This window comes from Phaseolus vulgaris, chromosome 1, assembly GCF_000499845.2.
Source record: "Phaseolus vulgaris cultivar G19833 chromosome 1, P. vulgaris v2.0, whole genome shotgun sequence".
Classification (NCBI taxonomy): domain Eukaryota; kingdom Viridiplantae; phylum Streptophyta; class Magnoliopsida; order Fabales; family Fabaceae; genus Phaseolus; species Phaseolus vulgaris.
In genome coordinates, this window is record NC_023759.2 from 29,685,031 (window position 1) to 29,704,610 (window position 19,580).

The window sequence follows — 19,580 nt, forward strand, 5'->3', positions numbered from 1 at the left end:
TGCTGATAAAAAAAAAGAAATTTTAAGTAACCTTGGCTTCTCAATTCTTAGAAAGTGAAGCCTTCTTCTCTAAAGTAATCCAAAGTAAGAAACCTATGAGTGAAATTTTTATCACTCCAAAACTTTCTAAACTATTTTCTTGATTAATCTTCACTAAAACATCCTTCTATGGATGCTAAAAGTCTATATATAGTTGGGTTTTTCCTTTGTGAATTGCAACCCTCTTGACTTCTGGATGAGAAGGAAAACTCATCATAGAAGAAATGTATGTGGAAGAGTAGTAAAAAATTAGAGATTAAATAATACTAACACAAAGCATGATTTTCGTAAATTGTAATGGTTAATCATGTTGCAAAAGTATTTAAAGACCAAAAGATTCACATTTTTACCATGAAATCTAGGTTATTAGAAATTAAGACGCATTTATGGACACAACATAGTCATTTTAATCCGCTATAACAACTCTTCACGATAATATTAATCAATTTGATTTTTCGGTAATCGATTAAATAACTCTTCAAATCCAATTAAATGAATGCAAAGGTAAAATAGATTATTACTTATGCTAAAATATTAAAATAGAAGGTTCAAGACAAAAACACTCACAAATAATCCACTAAATCGTACAATAATGGATTAAAAAAACAACATATAAAGAAACACAACACAAACAAAACAATTGATTAATATTAGTGTTAATCGATTAAACTACAACATTATGTAGAAAAAATGTCAAAGACAACCGGTTAAGGTGAAAAATAACATACATTCATTGTATGATCCTTTCTCGTATAATAGAAATAAGAGACTTTGATATATAATTCATTGTAATGAAACAGTGGTGGGAACTCAAAGGTTAAAGTGTTTGAACAGTGCACAAAGAAGTTCGAGCGCCAACAAGTCTCAGCCATCGATCGTTATACGTGTACGTGGATTAGCAAAGAATGATGAGATGTCACTTCGGTGTACTGTTCATGCTCGTTATTCAATGCCACGTAGGTCGCGCAACACGATCACTTAGTCTCTTCGCTGAAACAAATTACAGCTCGAGACTGGGGGGCTTGTGTCCCGACCAGTCCTCGGTCATCGACTCAGAGGCTGACCTCAGACATCGCGCACCGATGCTTGGTAATGAAAGGGAACCACGTGAAGTGAGCCCAGACGCACCTATCAGGGGTTTGGTTAGTCTTTGATATTACTACCCTGAGCCCGATGTTAGAGATCGATAGCGGACCTCGCCAGTAGAGGGAGAAGATCGGACATCGGTCATTTGAACAATGTGCAGGGCCACGCAAGGTGGACCTTTGAAGTCACGATGAGTTAATAGTTAAAGACATGAGATATGTGGGAAGCCTAAGTCACGAGGGATCCATGCACATGGTGTGTATCATGGTGGCACAACACATAAGGATAATCCTAGGAGGCGTTAGGGCCCATTCGGGTTAGGGTTTCCAAGGAAAGTTGCATGCATGGGACGTGAATACTTAGGGCACCCACGAAGATAATGGCGCTAGAGAATAGGTGCACAAGTTGGTACCCAAGCGGCCACTCTATCATTCGTTGCACTCAAGTTAAGGGAAGTTCATGTGCCAAATACGCTAATATTCTATGAATAGCTACGCAAGGACATTCTCCAAGGAACCCTAATCAAGGGTAACGACGCAAATGTAAACCCTAGTTTCAGCCTATATAAAGGGTGTCCAAAACCCTAGTAAGGTACGTAGTTTTTAAGACTGAAGCTAATATATACACTTGTTGTTTCTTTGCCCTAACACTGACTTGAACGTCGGAGTGCAAACGGCCACTAGGGCGCCCCTTTGTCTTTTGCTGGTGAGAGATTTCTTGATCAAGAAGGCACGTTTCTCAGGCAAGACCGAAGGGAGGCAAGAGTCGTTAGAGTCAACCGGCGGAGCGAGTCAATCGGAAGGAACATTTGGCGCCCACCGTGGGGCCCGTTAAAACAAGGTCCCACTCACAGTTACGTTAAAAGTCTTTACCAACAATATGAGGAGTACGAGACAAGCAGTTGTTAGGTCCGCGGGCAGGGTACCCTCCGGGGCAAACAACGTGATGACGCAACAAATCTTGGATACGATGCACGCTCTCCAAGCAGAAGTAGCGGCTTCCCGAGCGGACAACGCAGAATTGCGCAGGGCCAATGAGGAACTGCGAAGGGACCTACAACAAGTAGGAGAGCGCGCGGCGGGCGCGCGGCGGACGAACGTGCACCACTAGTACCACTTAGGGTACGTCCCATGCCATTCTCGCGAACGATCATGAATGCTGCTTTACCAACAACGTCCCTAGGTCCAAAGGTCTCCTTCACAGGAGTAGAGGACCCAGAGGCCCATCTCACAGCATTCCACACCCAGATGATGTTCACCAGGGGATCTGACACCGTCTACTGCAAGATGCTCATGAGCACACTATCAGCCGCGACGCTAGAGTGGTTCATTAGCCTTCCCGACAGACACATCACCAGTTTCGATCAGTTTGCCACACTGTTCAGGGAACAGTACCTTGTAAACAAGGCCCCCGCCCGACTTTCTTACGATGTTTTTGACGTCAAGCAGTACCAGGGGGAATCCATGAAGGATTACTTGAACAGGTTCGAGATTCAAGTGGTTCGATTGAAGCCCATTGATGAGGCCATTATAGTTCCTGCCTTTGTCAAGGGAATGCTACCTGGGCCTTTCAGCAAATCATTGCTACGGGTTTACCCGAAGACGTTCACGGAGATTCGACGTCGAGCGCTAGCACACATAGCCGCAGATGATCGAGTAACGCAGAAGCAAGGTCTCGTCGGCCCTGTCCGACCTCGAGCAGTCGCCCGACCTCAGCCTATGAGGGTCCACGAAATGATCGCGAAGAAGAAAGAGGCGGAAAAACCCTATGAGTGTGCCCAGGCGGGAGCACGCACAAGAAGGGATCCTTCCCCGAAACATAACTTCCAAATGGAGCTCAAGGAGTTGATCGCTATCCCAAACATAGCGGCGAGACTGAAGGTGTCGGCGAAGACCGATAGGAAGATGGGGCCCAACAAGAACGCTTGGTGCGAATTTCACCAAGCAAATGACCACTACATATGAAATTGCTTGGCCTTGGCGCAACAACTAGACGAATTGGTAAATAGCGATTTCTTGAAGGTAGTCCTTCAAGAAGCACCAGATGATTAGATGTTGGCGGCTGCGGGAGCAGATCAGGGGAACGAGGTGCCTATTCACGGAGAGGTAAGCACTATCTCGGGAGGATTCTCAGGAGGAGGATGCACCGCCTCCCAGCGGAAAAAGTATGCACGAAGGGTGACGGCATCAGAAGTACTACACACGGATCTAATTCCTAATGTCGACCTCACCTTCACGAAAGCCGACCTCCGAGATGTCATACCTCACGATAATGATCTAGTGGTAGTTTCTCTAGTTACAACCGGGAAAAGGGTGCGCTGTGTCCTTGTAAATCAAGGAAGTTTGACCGATGCTATGTTCCTGACAACCTTCAACCATTTGCAGTTGTCTATAGACCAATTAAAGCCCTACACTGGGTGTTTGTATGGTGTTGTAGGGGACGAGGTGGAGGTTCGCGGGTATATCGAATTAAGGACAACATTCACAGACGACACGTCTTCACGCACTGCTAGCATCAGGTACCTCATCGTCAACGCACCATCGACTTACAACATACTGTTGGGGAGACCATCCTTGAACAGGTTGGGAGCAGTTCCCTCCACGAGACACATGAAGATGAAATTACCTTTCCTCGAGGGTGCAGTGATCACCATCAAGTCTGACCAAAGGGAGGCTAAGAAGTGTTACGAGAACAACCTCAAGACGAAGAGAGGGGTGTTCTCTTTCACGACCAGGCCGCCGAGGGAAGACGGAGTGACCTGTGAAGAGATCATCCGGGAAAACCGGCCCGAGCCCGCTGGAGGTGTGGTTGAGAAGGAGATCAGAGGAAAGATGTTCAAACTTGGGCAGTCTTTGAGTAAGGAGTCGTAGGATCAAGTCGTCGGGGTCATAGCACGACACCTCGACGCCTTCGCATGGTCCACCGCCGACATGCCCGGTATTAACTCTGATTTCCTGTGTCATCACCTCACTATGGACCCCAACGTCTGGTCTGTCCGCCAGAGAAGACGAAAGTTCAACGGAGAGAAGCGTCAGGTCATACGGGAAGAAACGGAGAAGCTGTTGAAGGTTGGCCACATCAGGGAAATCCAGTATCCCGAATGGGTAGCCAACGTGGTACTGGTAAAGAAAGCAAATGGGAAGTGGAGGATGTGTGTGGACTTCACGGATCTCAACAAAGCTTGCCCAAAGGATTCTTACCCGCTGCCCAACATCGATGCCTTGATGGACAGTGCCTCTGGGTTCAGGTTACTCAGCTTCCTGGATGCCTTCTCTGGCTACAACCAGATCATGATGCACCCCAGGGATGAGTGCAAGACCGCATTCGTGACAGAGTCATCTTGTTATTGCTATAAGGTCATGCCCTTTGAGCTAAAAAATGCAGGGGCCACCTACCAACAACTAATGGACCGGGTACTAGCGCCCGTGTTAGGGCGGAATGTCCAAGCATACATAGATGACATGGTGGTCACCTCCCAGCAGAGGGAACAACACATAACTGACCTGGAAGAGCTATTCACTACAATAGCAAAATACAAGCTAAGGTTGAACCCGAAAAAGTGCGTGTTCGGAGTGGAGGCAGGGAAATTCTTGGGTTTCCTACTCACTGAACGAGGAATCGAGGCGAATCCCGAGAAGTGTGCTGCCATAATAGCTATGAGAAGCCCGATCTCAGTAAAAGAGGTGCAACAGTTGATAGGGCACATGGCCGTTCTGTCCAGATTCGTATCGGCAGGAGGAGACAAGGGTCACCCTTATTTCTAGTGCCTGAAGAGGAATAACAGGTTCGTCTGGACCCGTGAGTGTGAACAGCCATTCGTCAAATTGAAGGAGTACTTGCCCAGCCCTCCGGTGTTGTGCAAGCCAGAGTTAGGTACCCTACTCCGTTTATACTTCGCCGTTACAGAAAGGGCGATCAATTCGGTCCTATTACAAGAAGACTCTGCCACTACTTCCAGAGCTTCACCGTGATAGTAATGACAGACCTTCCAATCCGCAAGATTTTGCAAAAACCAGACGTGGCGGGAAGGATGGCGCGATGGGCGGTGGAACTGTCTGAATTCGACATACACTACGAACCCAGAGCTTCTTGGTGATGTCTTTGTTCACGGTGGTGGCTTTCTCCATGGGAATGATGATGATGCCTCCTTCTTCTATAATCTTCTCCATAGCCGTGAGCATTGGAAGAATGCCGAGAAGAATGATGTCTTCCATAAATGGAATGTGAAGATCTTTCTTGCTTCAATTCAACTTTTAAAGATCTTTCTTCCAACCTTTGCATAACATCGTCTTTGATAGCCAATCTTTCTTCTAACTTTTGCATAGCTTCATCTTTGAGAGCAAGGGCTCGTTTTGCTTCTTTTAACTCATTAAGAACATAAGCCTTATGAGTAGAATGTGGTTTGGAAGATTCAGCACTTGAATATGTATCCATTTTTAAAAGAAAACAGCAAACACAATAGCAAACAATATTAAGAAAAAAAAAACAAGGTTAGCAAAAAGAACAATTATAGAGATGTACTGAAAATTAAAAGTCACTCAAGGCACTCCAAGAAAGAATACTTCCCTCAACCAATCTGCTCTTGAAGTCTTGTAACTCTCAAATGAAATATGTCAAAGAAAAAGCACTCTTTCTCAAAGCCAATACACCACAAAACTTAAAGACACAATAAAAGACAATCAAGAAAAGGTGTAAACAAGAAAAGGCTATAGCAAAAGGAATACAAGATATATGACAAACTCAAAGAATAGTGAAGAAAAGACAAGCAAGAAAAATAAGGTACTCAATTAAAGGATGGCACACAAAAGAAACCTAAAGAAAAGCACTAGAATAGATGAAGAAAAAAAAACAGAACTACTGGATATTTTTATTTCTTTTTATAAAATGTGCGTGACTTCACAGATTTATCTGGAACTGTATAATGCAAACTGGATTAAGAAATTTAAACTACAGAAATTTCCAGATCTTATCTCTACAATAGCACTGGAATTACACAAAAACAGTAAGCCAATTAATTGTGATAAATTTTGCAAAATCACTGTCAGATTACCGTATTTTTTCGCCAGAATTACACACTGGACGTATTTCATTTATCATTTTTTTTGTACTTGGAATTTTGATGTACTTCTTTTTTTCTACTTCTTTATAACACTCTTAAGAACTCAAATCCATAATTTCAGAAATTTCCAGTAAGCCAAGAAATTGAAATAAATCGAAACAGTCAGCACGTTTTCAAGATAACAGAGGAAACCTAACTGGAATTAAAAACAGAATTAAGAACTTCAAAAGACATAATAGAAGTTATGTTTAAGAACTTGTATAGATCTATTACACAAGTATGAACTCAAAACTAAAATGAAAAAGCACCAAAGGATCAAGAAAGCAAACACATAAAACTGTACTCAAAACAAAATCAAGAAACAAAAATTATCAAGAAAAGGACTACATAGAATTGATAACACTTTTGGAGAAACATGACTTTGACAAACTTATAAGGATTCAAAATTCAAAATGACACAAACACAATGTAATAAAAACAAGAAAACAGCAAGAAAACTCAAAAAATAAACCTAAAACAGAAAGGTAACAACAAGAATGTAAAGTTCTTGAATTAAAAGTGCCAAAACAACTTAAACACAAACAAGAACAAACCTAAGACTCATGATACCACATGATATGATTCCAATAACATGATAGAGATATAATATGGACATGTTATGTCGATAAAAAAAAATATGGACATGTTATGGATTCAACAAGAGTTGGAATATGATTAGGCACTTTCTAAGAATTGGATCAATGTTCTTATCATTCAAGAACTCACCAAATCACAAGTAACCAAGCCAAACTCATATAGAAACCCATAACATGGCAAATGAACCGATTAAAACACAAATGAACCGATTAAAACACTGGGAAACTCAATGAAAGTCACAGCAAACTAAGATGAACTACTGAATGGAAACACAAAACAAGCAAGTTTAACCGATTGAAATGGAAAGAAACATCAAAGACATGTTTTAGGATTTGTTTTGGAATGAAAATGGATGAAGAAGATGAAACGAAATAGGAAACTTATGTGGTTGGAGTTCTTGGAGATGTGCACGCCACTTGAAGGATGAAAGGCTTCAAGATGAGTGTAGGTGCCGCCACTTGAGGTTCCAAGAATGCACTCAAGATGAGACTAGAAGAGGAGAAGACATAAGTCTCTCAATCACTCATCAATTTGGGAGAGGTTCTTTACTCAAAATATCAATTCTATTATTTCAAGGACTCAAGCCCTCCTTTTATTAGAGAAAGGACCGGTCATGATTTACAAAGAAGCTTACAAGAGAAGCTTTTTAAGGTTGCCTACAACTCTTCCACTTCTAGCGCCTAAAATGGAGAGTGAAGGGGCACCTTCTAGACTCTTCCTAAAACTAACGCCTATAGATGCTTTACACAAGAGGTATCTTTAGGTTTCCCTCTTTAGCACCTTTCCTAAACACTACTCTATGTATTTTTAAATTTTATACAAAAGAAACTACAAAAAGAGAAAACATTTGAAGTCTATACTTCCTAATTCTTTAGTTTTGCTCGTTGTAAAACTTTGAGGTAAAAATGATGATGAGCTAATATGTCTTTGAGCATCTTCAACTTCAACCTCATTCTCTTCTTCTTCTTGATCTCCATCAGAGAGCCCTTTCTTTTTACACCGACGTGGTGGGGAATTGGATTTGCATTTCTTGTTTGCTCCGTTCACACCTAGCTGAAGGGGATACAACTCGCCTGGCGACGTTACCCCTACCTCACCGTCATCAACACTGACTCCTTGCACAACATGGCAATTGAGTTGACTTTTACCCTCCTGCTTCTTATACGACCTACCACCCTCTGGTGCCTGGGTTTCTGGAGTTCTTCTTTCAGAGGTTACCTTTTGGGCTTTATTGCTTCCACTCACCTGCAAACCTCCTAAGGAGCTTTCTCTCCCATAGCCAAAATTACCTTTTGTACCCCTTTTCCCGAAGGCCACTTGCTTCGGTTGACCCACATGCTCTCCATCTTTTTTATCCTCTTGGGTTGAGGTATAAGGCACCTCACAGAACCGGGCCATTAAGGTGCTAACCCAACCCAAAGGCTCGGAGGTGACCTTTTGGTTAATGAAACACTCTGTCTACAACCACTTTAGCCACATCAGATTGTGTAGGATTACTATAACAAGCAGCTTCACAGGCTAAGTCAAGGAATTTGACAGAGTCAATGCCATCTTGTTCCTTACCGTCCCTTTCCTTCCTCTTTCGTGACAGAAATCCTAGCTTTCCCCTAACTACCATTGTTTTTCAAGAAAGATCCCACAATTGGAAAAGTTGACTTATACGTTAACTGTTCACCTTCTCACATCTCCTCTCCACCACCGTCGTCCCCATCTGACCACCATTCCTCGCCGTCCCTTAATCGAGTCTTCTTTACACCACTCCTCACCGAGAGGGTTGTTTCTTCAACATATGTTTCCGAAGAGGAAACACTATCAGAGGAGTCACCACAAGAAAGAGAAACAATGCACCCTCCTCCACTAAACCCGAGAGGTTCCTCCTCAACAATAATACTACATATATGATTATTGATCTTCATTCTTCTCGCCATTTTAACATTGCCATTATTCACAATGCGGACTCGAAGCCTTGCATATTCTAGAACCTCCCATGACAATGTAGAGTCATCTATGGACATCAGCGATGCCGACGTAGACAATTCTCCAAGCACTTTGGTGAAGCAATCCCTGTTCCAGAAAGGTAAGGGTACCCCGTAACACCTCACCCATACAAATTTATGGCTTGCACCACTGATAACCATCTAAGGGTTAATGCTAATGAACACACTATCAAACCACTCTTTGTTAATATTCATAATGTCCTCCATAACTTCCCCTTCTTTTGGGGTAAGCAGGACCAAGTCATCACCCAAAAATCTCGCCCTTACCATAGACATTCCCCCGTTCACAAGTTCCTCTCCAAACTTATCAAAGTCCATACCATCACCAAGTTTCCCCACAACACTTTTTTCCATCCACGGGAAGAAAGTTGTTGTGTCCTAAACGATGGTCCCTTCCACTTCTCTTGAGACTCTCTTGCTACAACTTCAGCAAAGGACCTATTGCCTTTCTTCTCCACCCAAATCTCCTTGCTCCTTTGTTTCCCTCTAGGCTCTGCAACCTTTGGATGTCGCTTCCTTACCTCCTTTTGACTCTCCTTGTGCTGCTCCCACGGGGCCCTCCACTCTCCCCTATTCGTTCCAAACTGGTGCCTACGATATTTCGATATATTGACATGAAGTTTCCTGTTGCCAATGTAAATCTGGTCGAGTTCTCTTTCCAGACACACCTCATTTTTCACTTCGATAAATCTCACAAAACCGAACCTCCTCCCCCATTTGTTAAGTTTTCATGAGATGAAGTCATCCTTGACCCTGCCCATTTTTAAAAAACCTTAACCATATCCGTTTCTCCAAAACCATGAGGAAAGTTTGAGAAAAAGAAGTTAGAGAAAGCTTCCGCAAACCCCAAATCACGATATCTACCATAACGTCCCCTGCTCGCCATTTATACTTTCCAACTGCTAGCCAGACTCCACTGATCGGAGTTTGCCACCGACGACGGAACACCATTGCCGCACTTCGGCACGGTCCTCACGCTCGTCTTAATAATAATACGAGCGCATGAAATTTGTCCATGAAATTAGCACTTTAATTAAACTCTATTGTACTTTTAATTGTTACATTGTTCTTCGTATTCACCCTGTTGTACATAGACCAAATACTCTTTTACTACAATAACAAGAATGGTGAGTTACGTTTTATCATGTTTTAATTACATGGTCTAAAGAAAGGCCCAATTATGCTTAATTTATGTCTTTACAGGTGTTGAATACGAGGAACCAGACGAGGTTCATTATGTGCCAAGAGATTAAAATTTCAGTAACGTTAAGGCTAAAGAACTCGTTGAATTGGGAACAAAAAATTTATCTGAAAGAGTCGAACCGTTGCTCTTATCTTCATATTTAAAGACTACACCAAATGAATTTAATGGCTTTGAAGAAGTGTAGAGATTGTATGAAGGTGGCTGCCTATATCTATCACTGCCAACGATATTCCAAGTGTCCTGAAGTTCTCACCACCTCATGTAATCCAAGTTGGTGGGAAGAAAGACTAAGTTACGTGCCTGAATCAGAAGTTGCCATGTGACTCATCTTGTGATCCGAGTGGGAGATTGATGAACACTTAGTTTTTGGATCTTTTCTATCATTTTTTTTTTTTTTATGTTTTGGGTACATAATAGTCAATATATATGGGCATAGGAACTGTAGGATCATACATCATCCTCTTATTTTGCTTTTCTCTAAACTTATATTGATGCCCCTATTATATAGAAGAAAATGAGGGTAGGTCAAAAATATGGAAAAATCATCAATGGAAGTTTTCTTATCGATCATTGCTTCTTCTTCTTTTTTCCTTTCTCTTTCACACTTCCCCGTTTTATTTATACTATATATTAAAATGCTATACTTGATAAGTTAACCCTTTTGAGAACAACTCTTTAATAGTTTTATCCAAATAGGGGAATGTTATTTGAGATTAATGATGTAAATCAATTGTTGGATCACTTTTATTTCGGTACACATTATCCTTCAATACTTATTCTTTCCATCCTGAATTTTTGTATGAATAATTTCTTTAAAATTAAAAAAAAAATGTATTTTTCTTTTTGTCAATACTTTAAGCAACGCTTTTAAAATTGTGGTTGTTATAAAGATTTTAGGCAACGATTTTAAAATTGTTGTCTTTATAAAAATCGTGGCATTACAAACGACCACTCTCACCTCGATCATGGCTAAAAAACCGTTGTTTAAACTTTAGGCCACGATTTTAATGCTTTAAACTACGGTTTTATGTTGTTGCCTAAAGTAATAATTGTTGTAGTGATATATATATATATATATATATATGACCTTTTATAAATTGTTTCTTTTTCTAATGGTTTAAATTCTGGTCCAAATTTGTCATTTACATCTCTTTGAGCATTAAGGATGACATCCATGTTGTACTTCCCAAATGTTAATTTTGCTACTTCTCCTTTAACCTTTAAGAACTTTTACTCTTTTTTTTCCAAAACATTACAAGATTCACATTTAGAAGATTTAGTTTTCAAATTAGCTTCACAACTACAATAGGAATTACAAATTAGTTCAATACTTTCGAAATCAGTTTCAAGATTTCAATTTTCCTCTTTTAATTACTTCACTTTATTTTTTAACCATTTATCCTCTTCCTTTAATATATTGTTTATAAAATAGTCTTTTTACTTCTTCATACATTTCAATAAAGGCATCAAGAATTTTTTTTTTTACTTATATTTTCATAAGAGTAAGGCCACTTACGCTATTGGTTTCAAAACTTTGATCGGCCAATAAACATAGGTTTGTTTCTTCTCTACTGTTTATTTCAGAACAACAAGAGTGATTGTGTTCCAATATGTTAGTCAGTAGTGATTACATTTCAAATAATACTCAACCTTAAACAATAGTAATTATATTTCAAAAAATACTTAACCTTAAACAATAGTAATTATATTTCAAAGAATACTCCATCTTATTTAGAAGCAGTTGCAGTCGAAATAATAATAAATTTCAGCTAAGAGTAATTAGGTCCAAAAAATACTGACATTATATTTTATGAGACTACAACTAACAGAAGAAGGAGATTCCTTTTTAAAAAAAGATTTAGAAAAACTTTTGACAAGACATCTATGAGGTTAAAATTGCATCGATTGTATTTCATTCAACGTTGTAATTACGAAAAATCACTTTATAGTGAGTCCATCGAGCCAAAACTATGTTTGGATGTTCTCATGAGACATTGATATTTTGAAAATGTTTAAAAGATTTTAATATAAAAATAAAGACTCCTTTCTTATTATGTATTCTACTTGTTCTTTATATATTTGCACTTGAAATAAAGACTTAAGGATTTTGAAATGAAGATTGATATAAATAATTAACTATAATCTTACCATTAACACGACAAGGTAAAATAATTCTTACAGTATTTTCAAGGAATTTGCAAGTACATCAAATGGTTGATCTTATTCTTAGATTTCATGAACTCAACTAAATAATCATTAAGATTTTTATACGGGCATCAATTTTAATCAAAGAACATAATGTTACCATGCTAATCAAAATACATGAGAGTGAGAAAGATGAAACTCAATCCCTATTTTTCCAATTGAAGAAACGAACTCTTTGTCTTGTTTTCTTATTAATCATTGTCATCCCAATCATTTCCAAAAAGCTTTATTATTCAGTTGTATATTTAACGAATATTTTACTTGATTATTCAATTGTTCCTTGTGGGATCGATATCCGTCCTTATGAACACATTATTACTTCTACAACGCGGTGCACTTGCCGTAAAAAGTCATTAAGTTTTTTTTGTTAACTTTCTAAAGAGTGTTGTTATCATATGCATGGTTGTTAAGTTTCTTGATTAAGAGACTGCAGTGACCTTTGGCCTCCATGACCTATTTAAACTTTTCAAATTTTTTTTATTAAGTTCCTCAGCATTGAAAACTCTTTTAGAGCAACCACATGATTGACCACAAGTGTAAATCTTTTTTGCACATCATATATGCTTTCACCCTTCTGCATTTTGAACATCTTATATTATTGGATTAAGGTTATCCTTCTTGATCTTTTAACCTCTTTTATATCCTTATGGGTAACCTCCAAGACTTCCCATATTTCTTTAGCATTTTTACAAATTGAGATCTTATAAAACTCATCAAGTGTAAGTGTATAGGCAATGATGTTTCTGGCCTTAACATCATCATATTGCACTTTTCTTGCTTCATCAATTGTCTAAAGAGAACAAAATCTTTTTCCTCCTCGATATTATTAATAACATGCATAGGAATAAATGGACAATTCAAGCCAGCATCCCAAATACATCTATTAGTTGATTACCAGAATATTTGTATTTTGACTTTCAACAAAAGTTCACAACAAAGCAGTGGAGGCCAATTTATATCCGGATCTTTGTTTTGAAAAACTTTCATAAACCTTCTCTGAGGCCAAATGTTATAAAATAAAGAATGGCTTGTTTAAACCAAGGAGGGACTTAAATTGGTTTATTGACTTTTTTCTAAAAAACCTGCCTTCTTGAAGTTCTTATAAAAATTGTTTTAAGACTGAAAAGCTTAATGCAATTATAATGGAAGCAAGATTGATACAAGAATGGATTGTGACATAATTAAAAGAATATAGGCAAGAAAAGAATATACAAAATATTTTATACTTCTTCAGAACAACAAGAATGATTGTGTTCCAATATCTTAGTAAATAAACATAGGTTTGTTTCTTCTCTACTGTTTATTTCAGAACAACAAGAGTGATTGTGTTCCAATATGTTAGTCAGTAGTGATTACATTTCAAAGAATACTCAATCTTAAACAATAGTAGTTACATTTCAAAGAATACTCAACCTTAAACAATAGTAATTGCATTTCAAAGAATACTCGATCTTATTTAAAAGAGTTGCAGTCGAAATAATAATAAATTTCAATTAAGAGTAGTTAGGTCCAAAAAATACTGACATTATATTTTATGAGACTACAACTTACTGAAGAAGGAGAGTTCATTTTAAAAAAAGATTTAGAAAAACTTTTGACAAGACTGTGGTTAAAATTACATCGATTGTATTTCATTAAACGTTGGTATTACGAAAAATCGCTTGATAGTGAGTATATCAAGCCAAAACTATGTTTGGATGTTCTCCTGAGACGTTGATATTTTGAAAATGTTTAAAAGGTTTTAATACAAAAATCGAGACTCCTTTCTTATTATGTGTTCTACTTGTTCTTTATATATTTGCACTTACTTGTAATAAAGACTTAAAGGATTTTGAAATGAAGATTGATATAAATAATTAACTATAATCTTACCATTAACACGACAAGGTAAAACATCTTGTAGTGTTTTCAAAGAATTTGCAAGTACATCAAATGGTTGATCTCATTCTTAGATTTCATGAACTCAACTAAATAATCATTAAGATTTTTATACAAATTTTATCTTAAGTGTTTGATTTAAAACAACTTCATATTACTAAGAGGGTAAACCTTCATAGTTGACTTCCCCTCTTGAAACTTCACACTTTCATTCCTAGAAAAAAAAATATTGGAAAAAATAATAACTTATTAACAATAGTGATTTGGTGATGATAGTATAATAATTAAAAAAAACATAGTTCACTGTATGATTATGAATTTAAATATTAAAAAAAATGAAAATTTCAATAACCATCACACTAACCATATCACATTTAAAGTTCTGGGTCCGGTCTTAGAATGAAAAATAGAAACTACTAAAAAAATATATTTCATTTGGACACATTTAACTTAATCTGATGTTAATACACTTACACTTTAATAATTAATATTTTCTTTATTTAAAATTATGAGACAATAGATAAAAATGGAGGAAAGAGAATAAAAGGAGAAAAAGGAGAAAATAAAATAAAATTGGATGAGTAATGTATTAAAGATAACTATAGAGAAACATTACATAAAGGCATCCTAAAAAATTTAAATGGAAAGCAATAGGCCATATATTACAATTATTGATAATATAAAAAAGGGCACACAATCTCTTAATTTTTTACATTACTCATTCCTGTGTAGTAATTATCCTCTAATAAACTAACAAATCAAATGATGTGACTGAATAGGGAGAAACAATTGCACGTATCTTCCTTTTAACATTCACTGCGGAACTTGTTTGTGGCACCACCTGCATTTAAAATCAAAAGACCATAAATTATAAATCACATGATTTGTTTACGTAAGTTAGGCCAACATTAAATATTTTTTGTTACTCTTTTGAATTCAACAAACTTAGCAAATGGTACCTTGGTAGGCTGTGAGAAAGAATTCTCATCCATTACGTTGGTTGATGTAATCACTGTCTTTACAGAACGAAATAGTTGCATTTTTGAGAACCCACGCGTGCGTATGTAAAGTGTCTCTGTGGCTGCTCCGAAGTTCACTACCTGTGCAAATCAAAATCAATAACTCATAAACATAGATATATTGATCAAAGATCAAATAAAGGTAATCCAAGACATGTTTTTTGACATTCTAGCACATTAGAAACAGTCATAATCACAATTGAGTTGAAAAAGTCACCTCTTACCTTTATTCTTATGTATTTTTTCTCATATGGAGAATTTTGCCAACTAATTGCAGATGCAATAAGTTTATTAGATGAAGCTGTTTTGAGTTTTGAGTGCATAAGTTTTGCTCCACTAGACTCAATAAAAAGCTTTTGCACCCAATAGCTAGGTGTTCCATAGAGCTGATAAGAGTCGAACACAATTGCATCGGGGATCCATCTGATATGACACACGTTTGTGCAAACTCATGTTATATATGTCATTGTGGAATTTACAAATAATTGCACACAAAACCTTCAAAGTGTTTTGTTCTAGGTAGACAAAAAAATGTGATAATTGGTAGAGACTTACTTCCTGTCGTTTATATTTGAGAAAAGTGGTGCATAAGAAACCATGTCGACAACATCACTGCATTAGCAAAAAAAATGTAACAAATGAAAAATTGTACGTGGTTAATGTAAAAACTAAAAACACTTCATAAAACATAAACTACATTAATAAAAGTAAACCTGTTCTTTTCTAGGCCAATAAGAAATGCAGCTTCTGCCAAAGCAGCCAGAAGACTTCCATTTCCAGCATCTTGTCTCCATACAGCATACTCACTCACGAAAGCCTATAGAAGAATATATATTAATTATTTATGTATCAAACTGTGCATAAATTTACAATCCATAAATAGCGAATAACATAGTGTTCATTAAAACTAAAACTTGATCAAACCTTTGGTCCAGATCGTGACGTGTGATCGAATTGAGTAGACTTAGAAAATAAGTCCGTCGAGTTTGTATAAATCTAATGAAAATAAACATTAAAGGGATAAGTTGACAAATGAAACAAGACAAATAAGCATGTTTTTCCAAATTTGAATCAACAAAGAAAGTTTAAGAATTAACATATCGAAGTGTATCATTACATGAAAATCGAACAAATCAGCTGGATGGTTTAATTTTGTGCTAGAAGCATCACAATTTGAGATCATTTTCATATCTGGGTAGGCAATTTTTATAGCATCATAGAACTTAAGGTAATTTCCTGCAAAAACAAAAGGGTATACAAATGTCAGTAGTTAAATCTATAAATTTATAATCGTGAAATATCAAATGAGTCAAGTAAAACAAGTTTTTACGTACAACATATATGAGAAGTTTAAGACATGCATGTGCTTAAATAATAATAAAGTGCATTTACCTTGATAATTCGAAAACTCACAATCTTCATTTCCAATGGCAACATATCTCAAATCAAATGGTTTTGGATGTCCCAATCTAGCTCTAACAGAACCCCATTTTGATTCAGGAGATCCTCTTGCAAATTCAATGCCATCAAGGGCATCCTATTAATGGAGAGATTTCAAAACAATGGTAAATAACATGTATTGTTTCATAAATACCTAAAAAGAAATGAGTACGAGAAGAAAATTATACTTGCACATAAGGTGCTAAATTTTTTGTATTAATTTCTTCATGACGGCTGAAGCCTAAAATGAGACATTCAAATAGTTAGAAAACAAAAGATAAAATCAAATATATGTGTTGTTAAGAATGAATTTGAGCTAAGGCAAGAAGAACATATATATACCAGCGTTGAACACCCATATGGGCAATGCACCAAGGTCCTCTACTAGCTGCTCAAGAAATATTAAATTATTATATTTATTCAACTATAAGGTATGGCAAATTTAAAACCATAGTTATAAAAGAAAAATATATACACACTTGGAGATACTCTAAATAACCAATTCCATCATCACTCCAATAGTTCCAAATATCATTGTAGTGTCCTGGTCTCTCTTCCCATGGTCCAATTGTATCTTTCCACATATAGTGATTCTTGAGATAGTCTCCTTCAACATACGTTCCACCTTATGCAATGGACATGGATAAATAGAGTTAATTAGGTCTCAGGATTTTTAAGTGAATCTTATATATTTCTACCTCACTATTTTTAATTACATGTGAAACTGCTGCACAACTAAAATCTAGGGTTTATTTTACCATCATGACACTAAGTTTATTTTAATGATTTATAGTTCTATACAAACATATTTAAGTACTTAATCAATTATATTATTTAATGAGGATTGAACGTATAAAGGTCCCTAGAAGAAAATTTGTATGTCAAACCTCCCTTGGAATCATAGAATTTGGACATACCAGGAAATCTGACAAATTTTGGTTTCAAATCTGCCACCATTTGAAAAAGATCCTTTCGGTAGCCATGACCCTGCTTGAAGAGAAGATTGAATTGATGTGAAGGAATTAGCATATTCTTATTCATTCTTTAGATGATAAAAGAGAATTAATCTATCATTATTGATCCAAAAACTTTCTTAAAATTTAATAGTTGCATTTGTTGATTTATAAGGTGTGTTTGTTTGTTGTACTAACCATGTAAGTGTCCAATGGCATCACTGACACTTGGTCTAACAAGTAACTTCCTTCATTGGTTGTGGTTATTTGAAGACTTGAATAGTGATTGGTAGCGTTTGCTTCCACCACCGTCTCCACCCTTTTCCATTTTCCATCTTCAGAAATTTCTCTGAATCATCACAACAAATATTTTTAAGTTAGTATTATTTAATGTCATTAAAAAAATTAGAATTTCCACAATGTCTTCTAAGCATATAAAAATGATAAACTTACGTGATATTTGATACCATGTTTATAACATCAACACCCGTGAATGAAAGTTGAAAATCAAACTCTCCTTCTGATTTAACATGATACACCACCTTGTACAATTTCCCTTGCTCGATATTCTGAACATGAAAAGGAGTAATTTTAGAAGGAGAAAAGTTAGTTCATATAATATAAACTAATAATACATTTTCTTATGAAAATAAAAGTTCTATAATATGTGTGTGTGTGAATATGAAGTATATATTAATCTTGCTTACCATGCCCCAATAACCAGGGTTAGAAATACCAACGCCACCAATTGGACAAGGGTTCTGATCACTACAATACACCTCCATTTGTAATGCAGCTTTATTACGTTCAAAGCATGAGGAATAGTTAATTGATACAGAAATGGATGATTTCTTTCCTATAATTGACCAAGGATAAATATTCAAGGTGTTGTTCGGGCCTCCAGCTTCAAACCCTGAAATTAAATTCATAATATTATTAGAAAATTTTCGAAAATGATAAAAAAAATATTAAAATATAACTGAATTGAATCTCTTGAATGAATAGACAAGATGAATCATTTTTTTAAAGAAATAACCTCTATTACTGACAAGTTCTGCCCATAGTCCCCCAGCACATGCATGATTGATTTCCTGCAATATAAATTCAAAGAAATTAGTGACTTCTAAGATATTAAAATGAAATTGATTTTGTTGTGATACTTTTTTCTGTGCGAATATACGAGATTGGTCTATATAATATATTAGATGTAAATGTATTGGATAATATAAATGAGTATACAACTTGGAAAATACAGTACTAAATTCAAGTAATATAACATTTAATAAACATATAATATTATAAAGAATATATATGTAAGTAATTATATAAATAAAAATAACAGAGGTATTCCACATAATTCATAAAAAAAATATGGGATTACAAAGTGTAATCATTACTATATTTCATTAAAAAATGAGTATACGTGATGGAAGTGGAAAATTTATTTTTTATGTTTAAAATGAACATAAAATGATTATAATAAGGAGAAATTATATCCGTTAAGAAAAATAATTGGTTACCTCAACAAATACTCCAAGGAAAGTGTTAGGAATTGTTCTTGGAGACACATTATTAGAAGCATGCACAACTAGGGTTGAGTGTGTTGAGTGTGCATCAACACAGCAATTCTCAGAACTAAGAAAATAAATGGCCAATAAAGAATATAATATAACATGTAATGAAACTTTTGAACAACAAAACGCCATTCTTAACAAGATTGTATGATGATACATCCTTCTCTCACAAATACCTCATATATATAAGCAACCAAAATGTTGTGTTTGTCTATTTAATTCTGAGAAAAGGAAAAAACTTAAATACATTTTAAACACTTTAAAAACATTAAATACTTTTAATGTTTCTACAAAATATAGATTTATATAAGCAAACTCTTCTCATTGGTTTATCTATTAAAATTTATATGTTTAATATTTTAATTAATATTTTCTTTAACTATTCCTATCATTATTTTCTACTTAATAATTAATTAATTTTTTACATGTCTGCATTTTGTTTATAAAGTTAAAATGATAATTGATAAAATTAGAATATAGAAAATCTATC

At 36.1% G+C, this 19,580-nt stretch overlaps 2 protein-coding genes across 2 annotated transcripts; one reads left to right on the forward strand and one right to left on the reverse strand.

The window, feature by feature from the left end:
* Positions 1–2,276: 2,276 nt before the first annotated feature.
* LOC137815841 (uncharacterized) lies at positions 2,277–3,089 on the forward strand. The gene has a single exon (XM_068618953.1). The coding sequence runs from the start codon at positions 2,277–2,279 to the stop codon at positions 3,087–3,089; it is 813 nt and encodes a 270-aa protein (XP_068475054.1).
* Positions 3,090–14,667: 11,578 nt separating this feature from the next.
* LOC137816136 (alpha-L-arabinofuranosidase 1-like) lies at positions 14,668–19,241 on the reverse strand. The gene is made up of 17 exons (XM_068619225.1): positions 19,037–19,241; positions 18,553–18,607; positions 18,224–18,429; positions 17,970–18,085; positions 17,715–17,865; positions 17,481–17,550; positions 17,043–17,188; positions 16,906–16,951; positions 16,752–16,804; positions 16,516–16,660; positions 16,241–16,359; positions 16,048–16,119; positions 15,837–15,940; positions 15,679–15,735; positions 15,348–15,546; positions 15,064–15,204; positions 14,668–14,945 (listed from the first exon to the last, which is right to left on the reverse strand). The coding sequence occupies exons 1-17, from the start codon at positions 19,220–19,222 to the stop codon at positions 14,847–14,849; spliced, it is 1,965 nt and encodes a 654-aa protein (XP_068475326.1). The 5' UTR covers positions 19,223–19,241; the 3' UTR covers positions 14,668–14,846.
* Positions 19,242–19,580: the final 339 nt, after the last annotated feature.

Bases quoted from the DNA above. Each gene is read 5' to 3' on its own strand.
- LOC137815841 (XM_068618953.1), top strand. From the start codon at position 2,277: ATGAATGCTGCTTTACCAACAACGTCCCTAGGTCCAAAGGTCTCCTTC.
- LOC137816136 (XM_068619225.1), bottom strand. From the start codon at position 19,222: ATGGCGTTTTGTTGTTCAAAAGTTTCATTACATGTTATATTATATTCT. The intron at 16,805-16,905 runs GTATATATATGT...GTCTCATTTTAG, and splicing joins CATATGGGTGTTCAACGCTG to GCTTCAGCCGTCATGAAGAA. The intron at 15,941-16,047 runs GTTTGATCAAGT...ATTCTTCTATAG, and splicing joins CGTCACGATCTGGACCAAAG to GCTTTCGTGAGTGAGTATGC.